General features: G+C 44.2%; 1 protein-coding gene across 1 annotated transcript in view; it reads left to right on the top strand.

The window, feature by feature from the left end:
* Nucleotides 1-21358, top strand: part of CERKL (ceramide kinase like) — a 271505-nt gene that overhangs the window by 97368 nt on the left and 152779 nt on the right. The window contains exon 3 of the mRNA XM_068245419.1: nucleotides 21074-21205. Within this exon, the coding sequence (XP_068101520.1) occupies nucleotides 21074-21205 (132 nt within the window). The remainder of the gene's footprint in view (nucleotides 1-21073; nucleotides 21206-21358) is intronic.

Below are 21358 nucleotides of genomic sequence, written 5' to 3' on the forward strand. Positions count from 1 at the left end.
GAGGACACAGTAGGAAGCCTAATTCGGAAACCAGAAGCTTATGTGCTTTTGTACCTGTGCTTTGGCTTGGGTACACTCTTTAAGTGTGCTTAAATACCTTAACATCTTGCCTTGAGCTATAATAATATTGTATTCATTTTTAAAATGCAGGTATGCCAACCCATGTACAGGATAAACTATTTAACTGTCCTTATACTAACAGTAAAGAAAAGAATGTATCCCAGGAGGGGGTGGTGGTGCATATGTCCTGGGGCGCTTATGTTTGAATCTGGGAACCCCATTTAATGAGTGGACCAGGAAAATACGTATAGAGGGTCATTTTGCCCTTATTTCTATTTAATGTAAAAAAATAGAATACTAACCTTTGTTAGAGAAAAAATACTTCTCTATTCTTCTGTTTTTCTTTTGTCACATCTTTGTTTCTTTTATTCCTTTCTTTTTTTCTACTTCTTTGAAGGGACCCTTAGCAGCGCCATACAAATGAAATCTGGACTTCCCTGGGGCTCTCTCCAGCCCCCCTGTAGTCCTCCAGGTCCCCAAGCATTCTTCTGCTCCCTTCCATGGTCCCACTGCCAGCTTCGGTAATCCAGCGACTTTTGCTGAAGTCGTGCATGAGCGCCATCATGCCGGTTACCGTAAGCGTCCTGCACATTCGCGGTTCAGTTTTCAGAGAACCGCATCCTGCCACTTACTGGAACCCTCCAGATAGGGGCTGCACTTCTCTTCTGGCCCAAGCGCAGCTGTGCCTGCGCTGTTGCACACGTGGTTTCAACTGTTTGGCCATGCTTATGCAGGTGCAGTAAGCGCCATCACGTCAGTTGCCAGAAGCGTCCCGCGCATTCGCGGTTCAGTTTTTAGAGAACTGTGCATGGTCTGATTGATTCCGGCGACCGGTGTGATAACGCGCCGCGGGCGCGCACGCGCGACTTCAGCAGAAGTCATTGACTACCAGAGTCACCAACGGGACCACAGAATGAAGCATGAGGATTCTAGTGGGCTACAGGGGATGGAGGCAGCCGCAGGGAAGACCAGATTTCAGTTTTATGGCACTGCTCAGGTCCCTTTAAACCTTGATTGAAGAATTTCTTTTGGTCCAGTCACTCGCCCAACGTCCGCCGCAGCATGCCAGTTTCTGCTGACACTGGCGCTTTTGGGCATGCCGTGCATGCTTGTGAAATCCACCGTGACCAGGGCCGGTTCTAGCTACATTGGTGCCCTTTGGTAAAGGTAACGTGGGGGGCCCCCTAGCAATGCCCCCTTTTTCCGCAGCCTCCAAGCCGACTCCCAGGACCCATCACACTCCCAGCCACACAAAATCAGTAGTTATCCATCATATGTCCCCAAAAGCATTGTTGGGGACCCCATTATTCCCCTTCTCCTTTCCCTTACAAATCCAGAGTGTATACACATTAAGGTCTTACCAATCCAGACAGGACTCAGGAGGCAGCACCATGCTCTACACTCTGGACTTCTACCTACAGCGCCTCTCTTTCTTACATAGTTACATAGTTATTTTGGTTGAAAAAAGACATACGTCCATCGAGTTCAACCAGTACAAAGTACAACACCAGCCTGCTCCCTCACATATCCCTGTTGATCCAGAGAAAGGCCCTTTTCCACCAGCGCGTCTACGCTGGCTGAATCGGAAAGACGCAAACCGCTAGCGATTTTACAATCACTACGGTTTGCTTTTTAACATAGGAATCGCGGTAGGTCATTTCCACTACCGTGATTCGTTTTTTTAAGGGAACGCGAACGCGCGGCGGAGCGATATTTGCCACGATTCTGCTATGCAGTGCATAGCATAGCAAAATCGCGGCCGCAAACGTCGGAAAATCGCCGGTAATTGCGATTCAGCAATCGCTAGCGTTCAGCGTGAACGCTAGCGACTGCTAGTGGAAAAGGGCCCTTACAAGGCATGGTCCAATTAGCCCCAAAAGGGCTAATTGGACCATGCCTGCTCCCTCACATATCCCTGTTGAACCAGAGAAAGGCCCTTTTCCACCAGCGCGTTTGCGCTGGCTGAATCGGAAAGACGCAAACCGCTAGCGATTTTACAATCACTACGGTTTGCTTTTTAACATAGGAATCGCGGTAGGTCATTTCCACTACCGTGATTCGTTTTTTTAAGGGAACGCGAACGCGCGGCGGAGCGATATTTGCCACGATTCTGCTATGCAGTGCATAGCATAGCAAAATCGCGGCCGCAAACGTCGGAAAATCGCCGGTAATTGCGATTCAGCAATCGCTAGCGTTCAGCGTGAACGCTAGCGATTGCTAGTGGAAAAGGGCCCTTACAAGGCATGGTCCAATTAGCCCCAAAAGGGCTAATTGGACCATGCCTGCTCCCTCACATATCCCTGTTGAACCAGAGAAAGGCCCTTTTCCACCAGCGCGTTTGCGCTGGCTGAATCGGAAAGACGCAAACCGCTAGCGATTTTACAATCGCTACGGTTTGCTTTTTAACATAGGAATCGCGGTAGGTCATTTCCACTACCGCGATTCATTTTTTTACGGGAACGCGAACGCGATGCAGTGCATAGCATAGCAAAATCGCGGCCGCAAACGTCGGGGAATCGCCGGTAATTGCGATTCAGCAATCGCTAGCGTTCAGCGTGAACGCTAGCGACTGCTAGTGGAAAAGGGCCCTTACAAGGCATGGTCCAATTAGCCCCAAAAGGGAAAAATTCCTTCCCAACTCCAGATGGCAATCAGATAAAATCCCTGGATCAACATCATTAGGCATTACCTAGTAATTGTAGCCATGGATGTCTTTCAACGCAAGGAAAGCATCTAAGCCCCCATTAAATGCAGGTATAGAGTTTGCCATAACGACTTCCTGTGGCAATGCATTCCACATCTTAATCACTTTTACTGTAAAGAACCCTTTCCTAAATAAATGGCTAAAACGTTTTTCCTCCATGCGCAGATCATGTCCTCTAGTCCTTTGAGAAGGCCTAGGGACAAAAAGCTCATCCGCCAAGCTATTATATTTCCCTCTGATGTATTTATACATGTTAATTAGATCTCCTCTAAGGCGTCTTTTCTCTAGACTAAATAAACCCAGTTTATCTAACCTTTCTTGGTAAGCGAGACCTTCCATCCCACGTATCAATTTTGTTGCTCGTCTCTGCACCTGCTCTAAAACTGCAATATCTTTTTTGTAATGTGGTGCCCAGAACTGAATTCCATATTCCAGATGTGGCCTTACTAGAGAGTTAAACAGGGGCAATATTATGCTAGCATCTCGAGTTTTTATTTCCCTTTTAATGCATCCCAAAATTTTGTTAGCTTTAGCTGCAGCGGCTTGGCATTGAGTACGATTATTTAACTTGTTGTCGATGAATACTCCTAAGTCCTTCTCCAAGTTTGTTGTCTCCAACTGTATCCCATTTATTTTGTATGGTGCTAGACCATTGGTACGACCAAAATGCATGACTTTACATTTTTCAACATTGAATTTCATCTGCCATGTATGTGCCCATATAGCCATCCTATCCAGATCCTGTTGCAATATGACACTATCTTCCTGAGAGTTGATGATTCTGCACAATTTTGTATCATCTGCAAAAATAGCAACATTGCTCACTACTGCATCTACTAGGTCATTAATAAATAAATTGAAGAGCACTGGACCTAGTACAGACCCCTGTGGGACCCCACTGCTAACAGTCTCCCATTTTGAGTACGATCCATTGACCACAACTCTTTGTTTTCTGTCCATTAGCCAGTTCCCTATCCATGCACACAGACTCTTCCACAGTCCTTGCATCCTCAACTTTTGCACCAGACTTTTGTGGGGAACAGTGTCGAAGGCCTTTGCAAAGTCCAAGTATATCACATCTACAGCATTCCCAATATCCATATTCGCTGAGCATGTTAGTCAAACAGGACCTGTCTTTAGTAAACCCATGTTGATGCTGAGAAATAAGATTTTTTTTCTACTATGAAGTCATGTATAGTATCTCTTAGTAACCCCTCAAATAGTTTGCATACAACTGATGTTAAGCTTACAGGTCTATAATTTCCTGGATTTTTTGCCCTTCTTAAATAATGGGAAAACGTGGGCTGTACGCCAATCCACTGGGACTCTGCCAGTTGCAAGAGAGTCACAAAAGATAAGATAAAGGGGTTTATCTATAACTGAACTTAATTCCCTTAGGACCCGAGGATGCATGCCATCCGGGCCAGGTGCCTTGTCTATTTTTAATTTTAGTCTTGCCTTCACTTCTTCCTGCGTTAAGTATTTAATATTACAGTTAGAAGATTGAGACTCTTCTGCCTCTGTAATTTGCAACAGTGCTGTTTCCTTTGTGAAGACAGAAGCAAAGAAAGCATTTAATAACTCTGCCTTACCTTGGTCATCCACCATTGAGTTCCCACCCTCATCCTTTAGGAGTCCTATACAGTCAACCTTTCTTTTTTTTAGAATTGATGTACTTGTAAAACTTTTTGGGTTAGATTTGATATCCCTAGCGATTTGATTTTCAGCTTTGATCTTTGCCAGCCTAATTTATTTTTTACAATTTTCATTGCACTCCTTATAATTGCATAGTGCAGTGTCGGTCCCCTCCTGTTTTAGGACCTTATAGGCATTCCTTTTCCTCTTCATTTTATCCCTAACCTTTCTATTCATCCATAGAGGCCTTTTTTTATTCCTAGACATTTTGTTTCCATATGGGATATACATACTACAATATTGATTGAGAATAAGTTTAAAAGCTTGCCATTTCCCTTTAGTGTCCTCACCTTGTAGTACATTATGCCAGTTCACCAAACTTAGTGCCTGCCTAATTTGATTGAACTTTGCTTTTCTAAAATTCATATTTTTAGTGGTCCCGCTGCCCCGTGGCCTATCAGTCACCAGATCAAACGTTATCATGTTGTGATCACTATTTCCCAAATGTTCTTGAACCTGCACATTTGATACATTATCTGGTCTATTAGAAATGATCAGATCCAGTAACGCATTCCCCCTAGTTGGTTCCCTTACCATTTGAGTCAAGTAATTGTCCTGTAGTGCTGCCAGAAATCTGCTGCTTTTACCAGAATGGGTAGCCTCAATACTCCAGTCAATGTCTGGAAAGTTGAAGTCGCCCATAACTATGACCTCATTTTTACTTGCAGCTTTTTCAATCTGCTGTAGTAATCGCAGTTCTGCAGCTTCATTAATATGAGGTGGTCTGTAGCATACCCCAATAAGCAATTGGCAACCTTTATTTCCACCATGAATATTTACCCAAATGGACTCCACATCTTCGCAATCTTCTTCTATCTCATCCTTGAGGACAGCTGTAAAAGAATTCTTAACAAAGAGACAAACCCCTCCACCTTTTTTCCCTGTTCTATCCTTCCTAAACACATTGTATCCTTTTAAATTAGCTATCCAGTCATGGCTTTCATCCATCCATGTCTCGGTTATTCCCACAATGTCATAGCCTTTGTCATTCAGAGTTAACTCTAGTTCGTCTATTTTATTTGCAAGGCTCCGAGCATTGGTTACCATGCACTTTATATTTTTACCACCACATTTACCAATTTTGTTTACATGAAATGGGCTACTTGAAGTTTTACCAACCTCCTTAATCTTTTTACTGTCCCCACCCCCCTCTCCACGCCCCATAATGTTAGGCTCCCACTGTCTTTTTACCTTTTCTTGTCTACATATTGAGACTTTATCCTCCCGCCTCCCCCCAGATCCTAGTTTAAAATTTCCTCCAACCGTTTAGCCATCTTCTATACCAATGCAGCTGCACCTTCCCCATTAAGGTGCAGCCCATCCCTGCTGTAGAACCTGTAGCCGACTGCAAAGTCTGCCCAGTTCTCCAGGAACCCAAACCCTTCCTTCCTACACCAATTTCTCAGCCACTTATTTAACTCCCTAAGCTCCCTCTGTCTCTCAGATGTAGCACGTGGCACTGGCAGTATTTCAGAGAACACCACCTTGGAGGTCCTTGCTTTAAGTTTATCTCCAAGTACCTGAAAATCATTTTTGAGGACCTTCCATCTCCCACTAACTTTGTCATTGGTGCCAATGTGTACCATGACAGCTGGGTCTTCCCCAGCCCCACCCAATAATCTGTCAATTCTTTCCGCTACATGCCGAACCCGAGCACCCGGGAGGCAACAGACTGTACGGCATTCACGATTACCCTATCTGTGCGCCTAATAATTGAATCCCCTACCACCAGTACCTGTCTAGCCTTAGCTGCACTCCTATTCCCTTTCTCGTTACAGCAGTCTGCCCCTTGGTTGCTAAGGAGCACATCCTGCTGCAGCATTGCTACTCCTGAATCATCCTCCCCAATATTACGCAAACAAGCATACTTATTAGTGAGGGACAACTCGGGACTAGCCTCCCTGCCACTTTTTCCCCTACCCCTTCTAACTGTGACCCAACTAGCGGCTACCTCTGCTTCTTGCTCCGGCTTTACTCCACCCACCTCATCTTCACCGGTTCCATCCAGTGTCTGGATCGTGAGATCCAAGCTCATCTCCATGTTGTGTATGCGTCTCAGTGTTGCGAGATGCTTATTTAGCTCTGCGACTTCCGCCTCTAACTGAGCAACACGCACACACCCAGGGCAACAGTAAACACCCTCAATCCGCTGATCAAGGCATGCATACATGCTGCAGGATGTACACTGTACTGCATTGTCCAACATGATGACTATTGTGTGGGGAAATTTTATTTAAAGTAAACTGTGGCGGTAGCGGAGCGAGGCAGTAGTACTATGGTGCTGAAGAGGGCAGCTCCATCGCACAAATACCTTGTTTCCCATCGCTCCCCATCACTCCCCATCGCTCAGGATACAGCAGCATCGCAAAGTTGAAGAGCTACTATTAGCTTGAGTTATGCTCTCTACGGTCAGACATCACACAGGTGAAGCCAGCAAATAGAATTTGGTGGTTAATCCTTATCAATGCGAGTTGATAAGAAGCTCACACATTCACCTCAAATTGCATATGGCCCCTTGTGGAGGTGACTGCATTACTTTTTCAGTGCATGCCTTACTTCTCTGATGAAGTAGTGGTGAGCTGCACTGTGTAGTCACAATCCAGGTGACAGCAGGATTCCACCACACAGCTTGCTCTGCACACATAGTGGCTTCATGTGCAGACCGAACTCACATGGTGACCTGCAATATTTTTAATTGTGTTCACTGCTGGGAGTCTAATATTGAGCAAAATATACACTTAACATGTAATTCTCTACCGACACTGGTAGGGGAAATAATCTAGTGACAGTCACTGGCTTTGACTTGTTAATTTATTTAGCTATCTGGTTAAGTGGAGATTTGAATGTTCAGAGAATTTTCTGTTCAACATACACTGCAGGTAAAGGATTAACATGAGAAGAAGAAAAAAGAAGTGTAACGTAAAGTAATATTGCACTCTACATTGTACGTAACACAACAAAGAAAAGAGCACCTGTTTCTCGAAGCAGCACTTTGCATTGTACCCCTTTTGTCGGGGCCAGTGCTGCCATAGAGGCAAAGGGGGAGTTTGCCCCTGTAAGTATAGCAGCCATAATTACCTGTCAGTCCCAGTGGGTGAGTGGATGTGCAGCGGCTGCACTTTGTGACACGCTGTCTACCTTCTTCTCTATGACCCGGCGCGTTATGTGTAAACACGCGCAGGGTCATAGAGTGGGAGGAATACAGGGTACCTCAGAGTGCAGCAGCTGCCTATCTCCATGCTACAGATTCCCTGATCGCTCTGCATAACCAGCACACAATTGAAACTGTTCCATTGCCATGCATTGGTTTCAGTTCGGCAGCGGTGCAATGTGGCTATGTAGTGTAGTGGAAACGATCCCTAATGTAGAACACTCAATATAACATTGCATCCCAGCAAACAAAGCAGGAGGTATTGACACTGCACATTGGATGGGCACATATATTGTGCAGCCTTTTGATTATGTCAGGAGACACAGCTAAAGCCTTCCCTAAGGGCCCATTCACACTTGAATGATAAGCAGGTGATTCCTGCCCATTGCTAAAGTGCTAGCGCTTTTCAAAGCTCTAGTACTATCTTACCCTATGGCAGTGTTCTCACTGCCACGATTGGCACAGATTGTGGGCATTTTGCAATTAGCGCCAATTGCAAATGTGTTCCCTGCACCATTTTGCCGCGATTCTGAAGCGATTGCGGTACAGTGTTATTTGCTGACCACGATCGCTCTCTGAATCACGGAAGTGTCCAGTGATTTTACCTCGCTAATCACGGTAAAATCAGTTGTGCAAAACGCTAGTGACAACCGCTAGCATTTTGCACTTTTAGATGTGAACATAAGTTTTAATTAGGCCAGCTTCAGTTACTACTGTTTTGGTACAGTGGTTAGTGTGCTTGCCCACCACACAGTGAGACTCAGGTTCAAATCCCAGCCAATGTGAGTTGGCTTTTATGCTACAAATCCTTAAAGGGAACCTAAACGGAGAAGGATATGGATTTTTCCTTTTAAAATAATACCAGTTGCCTGAATCGCCTGCTGATCCTGTGTCTCTAATACTTTTAGCCACAGCCCCTGAACAAGCATGCAGATCAGGTGCTATGACTGAAGTCAGACTGTATTAGCTGCATACTTGTTTCAGGGTGTGATTCAGCCACTATTGCAGTCACAGAGATTAGCTGGACTGCCAGGCAACTGGTATTGTTTACAGGAAACATCCATATCACTCACAGTTAAGGTTCCCTTTAAGCAACCTAATGTTTCTATTGCATTGAGCATAAATGGTAAATTTTAGGCCAGCTTCAGTTACTACTGTAGTGGTACAGTGGTTAGGGTGACTTGCCTACCACACAGTGAGAGCTGGGTTCGATTCCCAGCCATGGTATGATGTAAACTGTTTTTTGAAATAGTATAATTCCCTGGCAGATGAGACCCTCCTCCCTCCGGTAGGGGGGAGGAGGGAATAGGTAGAAGGGGAGAAGGGAGGTGGGAGGAGGGAGGAGGGGACCCACAAGAGGCTAATTAAAATCTCCCTAGGAGAGTGTGTAGCAGCTGTCCCATAACTAATTAGTGTAGGCAGACAACTGAGTCAAATGGTGTAAGGACTTTGCTTGGAGGAGGGAGGGTGGGTGGGCTTACAGCAATGAGAGCAGTGTGTTTGGCAATAATGTGTCTGCTGACAGTGATATGGAGGGTCAAAGTTTTGCTCAATAGAGCATTATGGGGCGAATCGAACTTCCGCAAAAGTTCGCCTGATGCAGGCAAACGTGAACCCCCAAAGTTCGCCTGGAACCGTTCGCAGGCGAACCGTTCACGACATCTCTACAAATTACATGTTCCCAAAGTTCAGTTTATCTGCTCTGAAAGCTGCCATTGCATTTTATTAATACATTTTAATATATACATACAGCAGCTATCTAGTGATAATTTCACATATGTCCCTGCTTGTCCACTCCCCAGTAGGGATGATCAATGATATGCAAATGTTTTCCGAGTTGATGCAAATTTATGCAAATCCGTATACAAATATATGCAGCTTAATAATAGACCAATTAATTGGTCCATTTTTAAACTACATATATTTACATAAAAATTTGCATACATTTGGAAATATTTGCATCTCTTTGTTCGTCCCTACTCCCCAGCAGTTCCTTCTGCACATGGCTGTAACTAATTGCAACAACTGAGGAATGTAAACAAAAATGTTATCCACTCTTTGGATTGGATCCTAAGATGAAGGATCTTAGGATTCCATGGCAGGACAAAGTGCTGTGTTTAACTGTTTGAATGCTGTTCAATTTTTTTTTCTGTTTGTAAGTTTACGGCTGCAAGTAAACTTTTAGAGCTGTGAGTAAAAAGCCAAACGCTCTGAAACCCCACAGAGAAACTGTCCACCGGTGCAGGATCAGGTCGGCCATTACGGGTGGTGCACCCCACATACTGAATGCGACAACTGGTACAAGAAATCACATAGATTGTATATTTGGTGTCACAATTGATATACTGTACAATGGGAAAAGACCTATTAGCTGAATAGGAAAAAATGGAAGTACCTTTTTGATGACATCTACAATAATGACAAGTAGAAAAACCACAGGGGTAAGAGCCCACTGTGTTAAACCATGTTGGGGTGCGTCTGGAGGCGGCGGATGCAAAGAGGCTAGGAGACGGTCTGGACCCCAAAGTGGGTGACTTACGGGCCGAAAAACGGCAACCTTTGTCTAGGACCAACTTAAGCTTAGGGTCTGAATGTAAAACCGGAAGATACTTTTTAATTGTATTAACAATATTTGAATATTCCAAACTGTATTCTGTTACAAAAGTAACAGCTCCTGTCCCCGTTTGACTACGCCGACTACTCCCACCCATAAGAAGCTCGCCCCTAGATTTTTTTGGCCATTTTGTTTCGACTGGTTCTTAATTGTCTATCTGTGTAGCCCCTCTGTCGTAGTCTGGATTCGACCAGACTGCACTCCTTATTAGTAACTTTTAGAGCAAAGAAGAATTGCTGAGTTTCAGACTACTTTAACGGTGGCCACTAATGATCCAATCTTTTTCATCCAATTTTACCAAATCTATGTAGTATGAAGGTAAATTGAGTGAATATATTGAATGGATGAATTAGACAGTTCCCTTATATTACATAGAAATGGTAAGACTGGATGAAAAAGATTGGATCATTAGTGGCCACTATAAGGATATCTCTGCTTTCATTAAAGAAGATTGGCAGTGCCACTCAAGCGACCTAGTAAGTTAGTGTACTAAAAAAATGACCTTAAAGGGACTCCGAGCAGTGCAGAAACTATGGAAAGATGCATATCATTTTAAAGCTCTCTTTCTCCTCTTTCCAATGATATATAAACCACTGCCCTACGCCTTTTAGTTTTTGCTATTTTCGCGATCGAAATTGCTGCGGCCGCGACTTCGATCGCGAAAATAGAGAAAACTAAAAGGCGTAGGGCGACGATTTAGGTGTCGCCAGGAAGAGGAGAAAGAGAGCTTTAAAATGATATCCATCTTTCCATAGTTACATTGTATTACACAGGGCGACTTTTTCTGCTGAATGGAGCTGCTGACTTTAGGAAAAAGTCGCCCTGTGTAATACAATATAACTATGGAAAGATGGATATCATTTTAAAGCTCTCTTTCTCCTCTTTCTGGCGACACCTAAATCATCGCCCTACACCTTTTAGTTTTCTCTATTTTCGCGATCGAAGTCGCGGTCCCCGGCACTTTCGATAGCGAAAACTAAAAGGCGTAGGGCAGCGGTTTATATATCATTGGAAAGAGGAGAAAGAGAGCTTTAAAATGATATGCATCTTTCCATAGTTTCTGCACTGCTCGGAGTCCCTTTAATATTTTAGTCTACAGCTGTTCTAATTTTCCAATACTGGTGATAAAAGCTTTGAAACCATGACAACTGTATATGGTTTGGTTCGGGGACCTGTTTCCATAAGGAAAGTATTGCAGTACATCATATGTTCACACACTACAGCAAGCATTAAATACTAGTTTATAACTGATCCAGTCAGGATTTTCTTCTTTCTTAGCAAAAGTGGAATTTAAAAAGACCCGTATTACAAAAAATTGCAAATTTCAAATACACATGCAGGCATACATAAAAAATATAAATGTGACCCAAAGTAAAATGCATTATAAATATCTTTTTTTGATATGTCTCGGTCACTTACAGTAGGTATTATCAATCTGACAGCTCTAAAACTCTTTCAGGCTTCTTTTATATTGCAAATCGCAATTCCTATTCACTGAATGCTGGCAACACAAGAAAAAAAAAACGTAGCATGCAGGATTTTTTTTTTTAATTGCATCAAAATCAGAAATCTGAATCGTATGTAGTGTAAAGGAGCCCTCAAACAGGTCGAGGATTGTAAATAAAAAGCGTTCCCTGCTGGTAAGGACCTATACAAAGATGCCAGCCTGCCTGTCTACTTGTTGGACACTTTAATGACATTAGACTCTATCTTCCTCATGAGGAGATGGACTAGTCCAAAACCAGTCAGTTAAGGGTTCAGAGTTGTCAGATTATCACTACATACTGTAAGGGCATATTGCCACTGGGTGCCACATCCGATTTGGAAATGGAAACTGCAGCCAAATGGCTATTGTGTGCCATGCATGGCTATCTAGATTGGGTTTAGTGCTAGGGAAACCTGCAGCATGCCACCCAGATTCACCCCGCCATGCAATCAGACGGCATGCTCCTGTCTGAATAGGGAGTGTTTCCCCATACGGCTCGCATGCGAAGAAACACTGCGTATTCGTACACAATGCAAATAGGCGCTAAGTGACAGCTACACAGGAAAAAAAGTAATTTATTCTGCATACTCTGGGGCAAATGTACCTTTCAGGACTGGTTAGAGGCAAGAGAGGCTCCAGCCTCAGGGCGCAGTGTAGGAGGGGAGCTTAACTCGCTTAGCTATCATTATCCTATTGTGTTTGAAGCAGAAAGAAATAAGAAACGGGGATACATGGCAGTGACTGCAAGCCAGATAACTAGATATTAAGGTGTTGGGGAGGTTGTGGGCCATGGGGTGCCTCTTAGTCTAATAGCAATCAGTGTGTGACGGCTGGGGTGGGAGGGATGGAGGGGCGCACTTTGGTGTCTCAGCCTTGGGTGCTGGTGGACCTTTTCCCGGCTCCGGTACCTTTTATGGAAGCAGGAGATTTGGGCGCATGAGCAGGGCCGGCCTTAGGTTTCACAGCGCCCTGAGCGAAGCCTGATTTTGGTGCCCCCCTTCATCCTCTTCACACACGCACGCACGCACACACACACACACACACAATTTTCTCCTGGGAAAGCCGCCCAAGGCCCACTTTCCAGCAAGAGCAGCTGGGTTGCCCAGTGTAGGTAGCCAGATGCCCCAAGTATACATAGCCAGATAATAAAAAATAATAATAATATTATAGGGATTGAACACACACACACGGATAGACAGAGGGATGAATAGATAATATAGGGATGGACGAACAGACAGACAGGTATATATACATAGAGAGAGCAAGAAAGACACAGATAGGGATGGATGGGGAGAGAGAGAGAGAGAGACAGACAGATAGGAGGGACAGATAGGGATGGAGAGAGAGAGAGGGAGACAGACAGATAGGAGGGACAGATAGGGATGGAGAGATAGAGGGAGAGAGAGATAGACAGATAGGAGGGACAGATAGGGATGGAGAGATAGAGGGAGAGATGGAGAGATAGAGGGAGAGATATAGAGAGAGAGAGAGAGAGAGAGAGATAGGAGGGACAGATAGGGATGGAGAGATAGAGGGAGGGAGAGAGAGAGAGAGAGAGAGAGAGAGAGAGAGACAGATAGGAGGGACAGATAGGGATGGAGAGATAGAGAGAGAGAGAGAGAGAGAGAGAGACAGATTGTAGGGACAGATAGGGATGGAGATAGAGAGAGAGAGACAGATAGGAATTCTTTTACAGCTGTCCTCAACGATGAGATGGAGGAAGATTGCGAAGATGTGGAGTCCGTTTGGGTAAATATTCATGGTGGAAATAAAAGTTGCCAATTGCTTATTGGGGTATGCTACAGACCACCTCTTATTAATGAAGCTCCAGAACTGCGATTACTACAGCAGATTGAAAAAGCTGCAAGTAAAAATGAGGTCATAATTATGGGCGACTTCAACTTTCCAGACATTGACTGGGGTATTGAGGCTACCCATTCTGGTAAAAGCAGCAGATTTCTGGCAGCACTACAGGACAATTACTTGACTCAAATGGTAACGGAACCAACTAGGGGGAATGCGTTACTGGATCTGATCATTTCTAATAGACCAGATAATGTATCAAATGTGCAGGTTCAAGAACATTTGGGAAATAGTGATCACAACATGATAACGTTTGATCTGGTGACTGATAGGCCACGGGGCAGTGGGACCACTAAAACTATGAATTTTAGAAAAGCAAAGTTCAATCAAATTAGGCAGGCACTAAGTTTGGTGAACTGGGATAATATACTACAAGGGAAGGACACTGAAGGGAAATGGCAAGCTTTTAAACGTATTCTCAATCAATATTGTAGTATGTATATCCCATATGGAAACAAAATGTCTAGGAATAAAAAAAGGCCTCTATGGATGAATAGAAAGGTTAGGGATAAAATGAAGAGGAAAAAGAATGCCTATAAGGTCCTAAAACAGGAGGGGACTGAGGCTGCACTAAGCAATTATAAGGAGTGCAATAAAAATTGTAAAAAAGAAATTAGGCTGGCAAAGATCAAAGCTGAAAATCAAATCGCTAGGGATATCAAATCTAACCCAAAAAAGTTTAACAAGTACATCGACTTAAAAAAAGAAAGGTTGACTGTATAGGAATCCTAAAGGATGAGGGGGGGAACTCAATGGTGGATGACCAAGGTAAGGCAGAGTTATTAAATGCTTTATTTGCTTCTGTCTTCACAAAGGAAACAGCACTGTTGCAAATTACAGAGGCAGAAGAGTCTCAATCTTCTAACTGTAATATTAAATACTTAACGCAGGAAGAAGTAAAGGCAAGACTAAATAAATTAAAAATAGACAAGGCACCTGGCCCGGATGGCATGCATCCTCGGGCCCTAAGAGAATTAAGTTCAGTTATAGCTAAGCCCCTTTATCTTATCTTTTGTGACTCTCCTGCAACTAGCAGAGTCCCAGTGGATTGGCGTACAGCCCACGTTTTCCCATTATTTAAGAAGGGCAAAAAATCTGATCCAGGAAATTATAGACCTGTAAGCTTAACATCAGTTGTATGCAAACTATTTGAGGGGTTACTAAGAGATACTATACATGACTTCATAGTAGAAAATAATCTTATTTCTCAGCATCAACATGGGTTTACTAAAGACAGGTCCTGTTTGACTAACATGCTCAGCTTTTATGAGGTAGTGAATGCTAATATGGATATTGGGAATGCTGTAGATGTGATATACTTGGACTTTGCAAAGGCCTTCGACACTGTTCCCCACAGAAGTCTGGTGCAAAAGTTGAGGATGCAAGGACTGGGGAAGAGTTTGTGTGCATGGATAGGGAACTGGCTAATGGACAGAAAACAAAGAGTTGTGGTCAATGGATCGTACTCCAAATGGGAGACTGTTAGCAGTGGGGTCCCACAGGGGTCTGTACTGGGTCAAGTGCTCTTCAATTTATTTATTAATGACCTAGTAGATGCAGTAGTGAGCAATGTTGCTATTTTTGCAGATGATACAAAATTGTGCAGAATCATCAACTCTCAGGAAGATAGTGTCATATTGCAACAGGATCTGGATAGGATGGCTATATGGGCACATACATGGCAGATGAAATTCAATGTTGACAAATGTAAAGTCATGCATTTTGGTCGTACCAATGGTCTAGCACCATACAAAATAAATGGGATACAGTTGGGAACATCAAACTTGGAGAAGGACTTAGGAGTACTCATCGACAACAAGTTAAATAATCGTACTCAATGCCAAGCCGCTGCAGCTAAAGCTAACAAAATTTTGGGATGCATTAAAAGGGAAATAAAAACTCGAGATGCTAGCATAATATTGCCCCTGTTTAACTCTCTAGTAAGGCCACATCTGGAATATGGAATTCAGTTCTGGGCACCACATTACAAAAAAGATATTGCAGTTTTAGAGCAGGTGCAGAGACGAGCTACAAAATTGATACGTGGGATGGAAGGTCTCGCTTACCAAGAAAGGTTAGATAAACTGGGTTTATTTAGTCTAGAGAAAAGACGCCTTAGAGGAGATCTAATTAACATGTATAAATACATCAGAGGGCAATATAATAGCTTGGCGGATGAGCTTTTTGTCCCTAGGCCTTCTCAAAGGAACTAGAGGACATGAGCTGCGCATGGAGGAAAAACGTTTTAGCCATTTATTTAGGAAAGGGTTCTTTACAGTAAGAGTGATTAAGATGTGGAATGCATTGCCACAGGAAGTCGTTATGGCAAACTCTATACCTGCATTTAAAGGGGGCTTAGATGCTTTCCTTGCGTTGAAAGACATCCATGGCTACAATTACTAGGTTATGCCTAATGATGTTGATCCAGGGATTTTATCTGATTGCCATCTGGAGTCAGGAAGGAATTTTTCCCTTTTGGGGCTAATTGGACCATGCCTTGTGGGGGTTTTTTTCGCCTTCCTCTGGATCAACAGGGGTATGTGGGGGACAGGCTGGAGTTGTACTTTGTACTGGTTGAACTCGATGGACGTATGTCTTTTTTCAACCAAAATAACTATGTAACTATGTAACTATGGAGGGACAGATAGGGATGGAGAGATAGAGGGAGAGAGAGAGAGAGAGAGACACACAGATAAGAGAGAGAGAGAGACAGACAGACAGACAGATAGGAGGGACAGATAGGGATGGAGAGATAGAGGGAGAGAGAGAGATAGAGAGAGAGAGAGAGAGAGACACACAGATAGGATAGAGAGAGAGAGAGACACACATATAGGGATGGATGGATGGATGGAGATTGGAGAGGGACAGATAGGGATGGATGGATGGATGGAGAGGGGAGAGGGACAGATAGGGATGGATGGGGAGAGGGACAGATAGGGATGGATGGATGGATGGATGGATGGAGAGGGGAGAGGGACAGATAGGGATGGATGGAGAGGGGAGAGGGACAGATAGGGATGGATGGAGAGGGGAGAGGGACAGATAGGGATGGATGGATGGAGAGGGGAGAGGGACAGATGGGGATGGATGGATGGATGGATGGAGAGGGGAGAGGGACAGATAGGGATGGATGGAGAGGGGAGAGGGACAGATAGGGATGGATGGAGAGGGGAGAGGAACAAATATGGATGGATGGATGGAGAGGGGAGAGGGACAGATAGGGATGGATGGATGGAGAGGGGAGAGGGACAGATAGGGATGGATGGATGGATGAAGAGGGGAGAGAGAGACAGATAGGGATGGATGGATGGATGGAGAGGGGAGAGGGACAGATAAGGATGGATGGATGGATGGATGGATGGAGAGGGGAGAGGGACAGATAGGGATGGATGGATAGATGGAGAGGGGAGAGGGACAGATAGGGATGGATGGATGGATGGATGGATGGATGGAGAGGGGAGAGGGACAGATAGGGATGGATGGATGGAGAGGGGAGAGGGACAGATAGGGATGGATGGATGGAGAGGGGGGAGGGACAGATAGGGATGGATGGATGGAGAGGGGAGAGGGACAGATAGGGATGGATGGATGGATGAAGAGGGGAGAGGGATAGATAGGGATGGATGGAGAGGGGAGAGGGACAGATAGGGATGGATGGATGGATGGAGAGGGGAGAGGGACAGATAGGGATGGATGGATGGAGAGGGGAGAGGGACAGATAGGGATGGATGGATGGATGGATGGATGGATGGAGAGGGGAGAGGGATTGATGGATGGAGAGAGAGGGGAGGGGGACAGATAGGGATGGATGGATGGATGGATGGAGAGAGAGGAGAGGGACAGATGGGGATGGATGGATGGATGGAGAGAGAGTGAGAGGGACAGATAGGGATGGATGGATGGAGAAAGGGACAGATAGCCAGGGATGGATGATAGATGGAGAGGGGAGAGAGACAGATAGGGATGGATGGAGAGAGAGAGATAGCCAGATAGGGATGGATGGATAGATGGAGAGAGGGACAGATAGCCAGGGATGGATGATGGATGGAGAGAGAGAGGGACAGATAGGGATGGATGATGGATGGAGGGGGGAGAGAAAGACTGGGCACTCTAGGGAAGCTGGGGTGATGTGCTCCTGCACAGACACACCTGTGGACTGCATCAAAAAAAGTTCCCCTCACTCGTGGCTCCCTCCATCCCCGACACTCAGACTTCCAGCCCTGTAGTTCAGCAGTGGGTGGCCCAGCAGCATTGATGGCAGAGCGAGTGAAGCCGCTGTATACTTCAAATTTAGGAAGTGGTCATTCAGGAAAGCACTTCCTGTATTTGAGGTACACAACGCCACCACTGGTCTCCCTCTGTCATCACAGCTGCCGGGTAGCCCACGGCTGAACTAACACAGGGCTGACAGTGAGTGTCGGGAATGGGAGGGAGCCGCGGGGAATAGAAAGCCCTGCGCATGTGCGCCCTTGGCTGCCGGGCGCCCTGAGCGACCGCTCCAGTCGCTCAGGTCAAAGGCCGGCCATGCGCATGAGACAAGTGGACAAAAAAGGCACCCCATTTACTCCCATTATAAATATCGTTTAATGGGTGCCGAACAGGGGAAAAAAGGCACCGGAGATTATTAACGTTTTACAAACGGCGCCCGGAGATTTTTAAGGTTTTATAACTGTGCTTGTGATGATTTAACTTTACAAAATGAGCCCGTGACGAATAACGTTTATAAAGGTACTAAACATATTTATCCTGTTTAATTAAAACATGATTTAACATTTTAACCCTTACTGTTTGTAAAACATTATTATTCACAAAATAAAACAATCAGTACGTAACGTAAATTGTAATATATTTTTTACAATCACTATTTGTAAAACATTTCTAAAACATTATTATCCACCCAAAAAAATTATTTAAATTTTTTTATTTATTAACCATTTACTGACATTCTAACGTATTAAAACGTCATGCTTACCGCTATTAACAGCAACATGACGTTTTAATACGTCCCGCGTTCCCGCCGCTGCTACCCCCGTGTGTGCGCCGCTACCGCCGCCATTACCGTCGGGCTTCCGTGCTGGGTGATTGGGGAAGAGGACCGAACGGTCCTCTACCCAATCGCAGTGCCTGGAGTGAATGGACGTGACCGCGAACAGCGCCTACGTCCATTCACAATAACAGGAAATGTAACAATTAAATAAAGTGAAGAAAAAAAAAAGTGAACATTTCCTATGAGTGTTCACTACAAAAAGTATATTACACCTACAAAATACATTCATTTTCAAGTACATACAGATCTTAATAAAATTACACTTCCAACCCTCCCCCCCCCCCCCCAAAAAAAAAAACCACTTGTAAAAAAAAATCAGCTAAAAAAAAAAAATAAATAGTTGCCTTAGGGACTCAGCTTTGTTAATTTATATTTTATGGGGGGAAATTAATTTTAATTTATTACATAGGGGCTTGTAATTATGGCCAGAATAAAAAAAAAACAGAACAGAAAAATAACACTTATATTTCAAAATAATATACTGTCGCCATACATTGTGATAGGGACATAATTTAAACTGTTTAATAATCGGGACGACTGGGCAAATAAAACGTGTTTGTTTTATCCACAGGAGAATGTTTAATTTTAAAACTATAATGGTTGAAAACTGAGAAATAATGATTTTTCTTCTTTTTTTTCTGTTTTTCTCATTAAAACGCATTTAGAATAAAAAAATTCTTAGCAAAATGTACTATCCACAGAAAGCCTAATTGGTGGCGAAAAAAATGAGGTATAGATCATTTTCTTGTTATAAGTAGTAATAAAGTTATTAGGGAATAAAAGGAAGGAGAACTGACAACTGAAAATTGCTCTGGTCCGTTAGGATAAAAACCCTTGGGGGTGAACTGGTTAATGTTTGTAAAACATTATTATCCATAGGGGGTCTTAGGTTTAGGCACCACCAGGGGGGTCTTAGGTTTAGGCACCACCAGGGGGGTCTTAGGTTTAGGCACCACCAGGGGGATCTTAGGTTTAGGCACCCCATGGGGGTCTAGGGGTTAGGGATAGGTACAGGGAGGGCTTTGGGGTGGTTAGTTTTAGGCACCACCAGGGGGGTCTTAGGTTTAGGCACCACCAGGGGGGTCTTAGGTTTAGGCACCACAAGGGGGGTCTTAGGTTTAGGCACCACCAGGGGGGTCTTAGGTTTAGGCACCACCAGGGGGGTCTTAGGTTTAGGCACACCAGGGGGTCTAGGGGTTAGGGATAGGTACAGGGAGGGCTTTGGGGTGGTTCGTTTTAGGCACCACCAGGGGGGTCTTAGGTTTAGGCACCACCAGGGGGGTCTTAGGTTTAGGCACCACCAGGGGGTCTAGGGGTTAGGGATAGGTACAGGGAGGGTTCTGTGTTAGAGTAGGGTTAGGTATAGTTTTAGTACAATTTTAATTATACTAATCAACAGTTATTATGAATGTACTTATATTAATATCATTGTTATAAACAATATTTTCACATTTTATTATTATAATAATAAACGATAAATCAAGATTATCCATACCAATATATAATTATAATGTTTAAACAAATATTACTGCTTTTTTAACAAACGTAATTATAAGTTTCAGTTTAGAAACAGGGAAGATTAACGTTTTAAGAATTGCCGATTTCATACACATTATTTAATGATTTATAAATTCTTAAAACACTATTTGTAAACGAAATTCTACACAATATTTTTATAAACGATAATACTGCTTATCGTTTACACCACGCGCCCTTTTTTCCCGACGCCCTTTTTTGATGTATGCCCTTTTATATGTAAACATACACATGTACAGGTAGTCCTCGGTTAACGAACAAGATAGGGACTGCCCGCTAGTTCTTAACCTGAATCTGTTCTTAAGTCGGTACAGCCACCTTTGCCCCTGTTTAAAATGCAGAGTTATTGCAGCGGAAGGTAAATACAGGACATCTCACCTGATCCTCGGCCCGGAAGCTGCGCAGCCCGTCCTCTCGCTCCGTCCACTGTTCCCCGGCGGCTTTTGGCTTCACATGCGGCGCATAATGACGCAATCAGGAAGAGCCCCCTAGTGGCGGTGCTTCCTAATTGTGTCATTATGCGCCACATGTGAAGCCAGAAGCTGCCGGGTAACAGTGGACGGAGCGAGAGGACGGGCTGCGCAGCTTCCGGGCACCACGAGGGGACCTTCTACCGCCGAGGATCAGGTGAGATGTCCTGTATTTACCTTCCGCTGCAATAACTCTGCATTTTAAATGGGGCAGAACAGGTAGTGCCCGGCGGGCGTGACGTCATGCGACGGGGCGGAGCTATGGTCACGGCGGGTCGTTCGTAAGTCGGGCGCTCGTAACCTAGGGACTACCTGTATTATACATTTTACAGTATTTGATGATAGTGGTCCTTTAACCTTTATGTACCCTTTGTTGTTTATAATTAATTGTGTTCCACCTGCAAGGTGCTCTGCTAATGCACATTTATCCACTGTGCTTAATTTTAGGTTTTCCTAACAGGCCGAAGTCACTTAAAGTAATCATTAACCCGCACAGTCATAAAGGAGAAGCTGCCAATGTGTATCTTCGGCACGTTGCACCACTTTTCAAGCTCGCCGACATTCAGACCGATATTACAGGTAACTGTTTCAGTAAATAAATCTACTGAATAGAGACAGAATACATTGCTAAGCAACCAAGACAAGCTGAACTTTCAGTTAATCCCCACTGGCTTTCAGCTGCAGCTTAAAGTACAGTAAATCAGGTTACATAGCCTGCCTGTTTACATTGTT

Source organism: Hyperolius riggenbachi, chromosome 7 (genome assembly GCF_040937935.1).
Source record: "Hyperolius riggenbachi isolate aHypRig1 chromosome 7, aHypRig1.pri, whole genome shotgun sequence".
Classification (NCBI taxonomy): Eukaryota; Metazoa; Chordata; class Amphibia; order Anura; family Hyperoliidae; genus Hyperolius; species Hyperolius riggenbachi.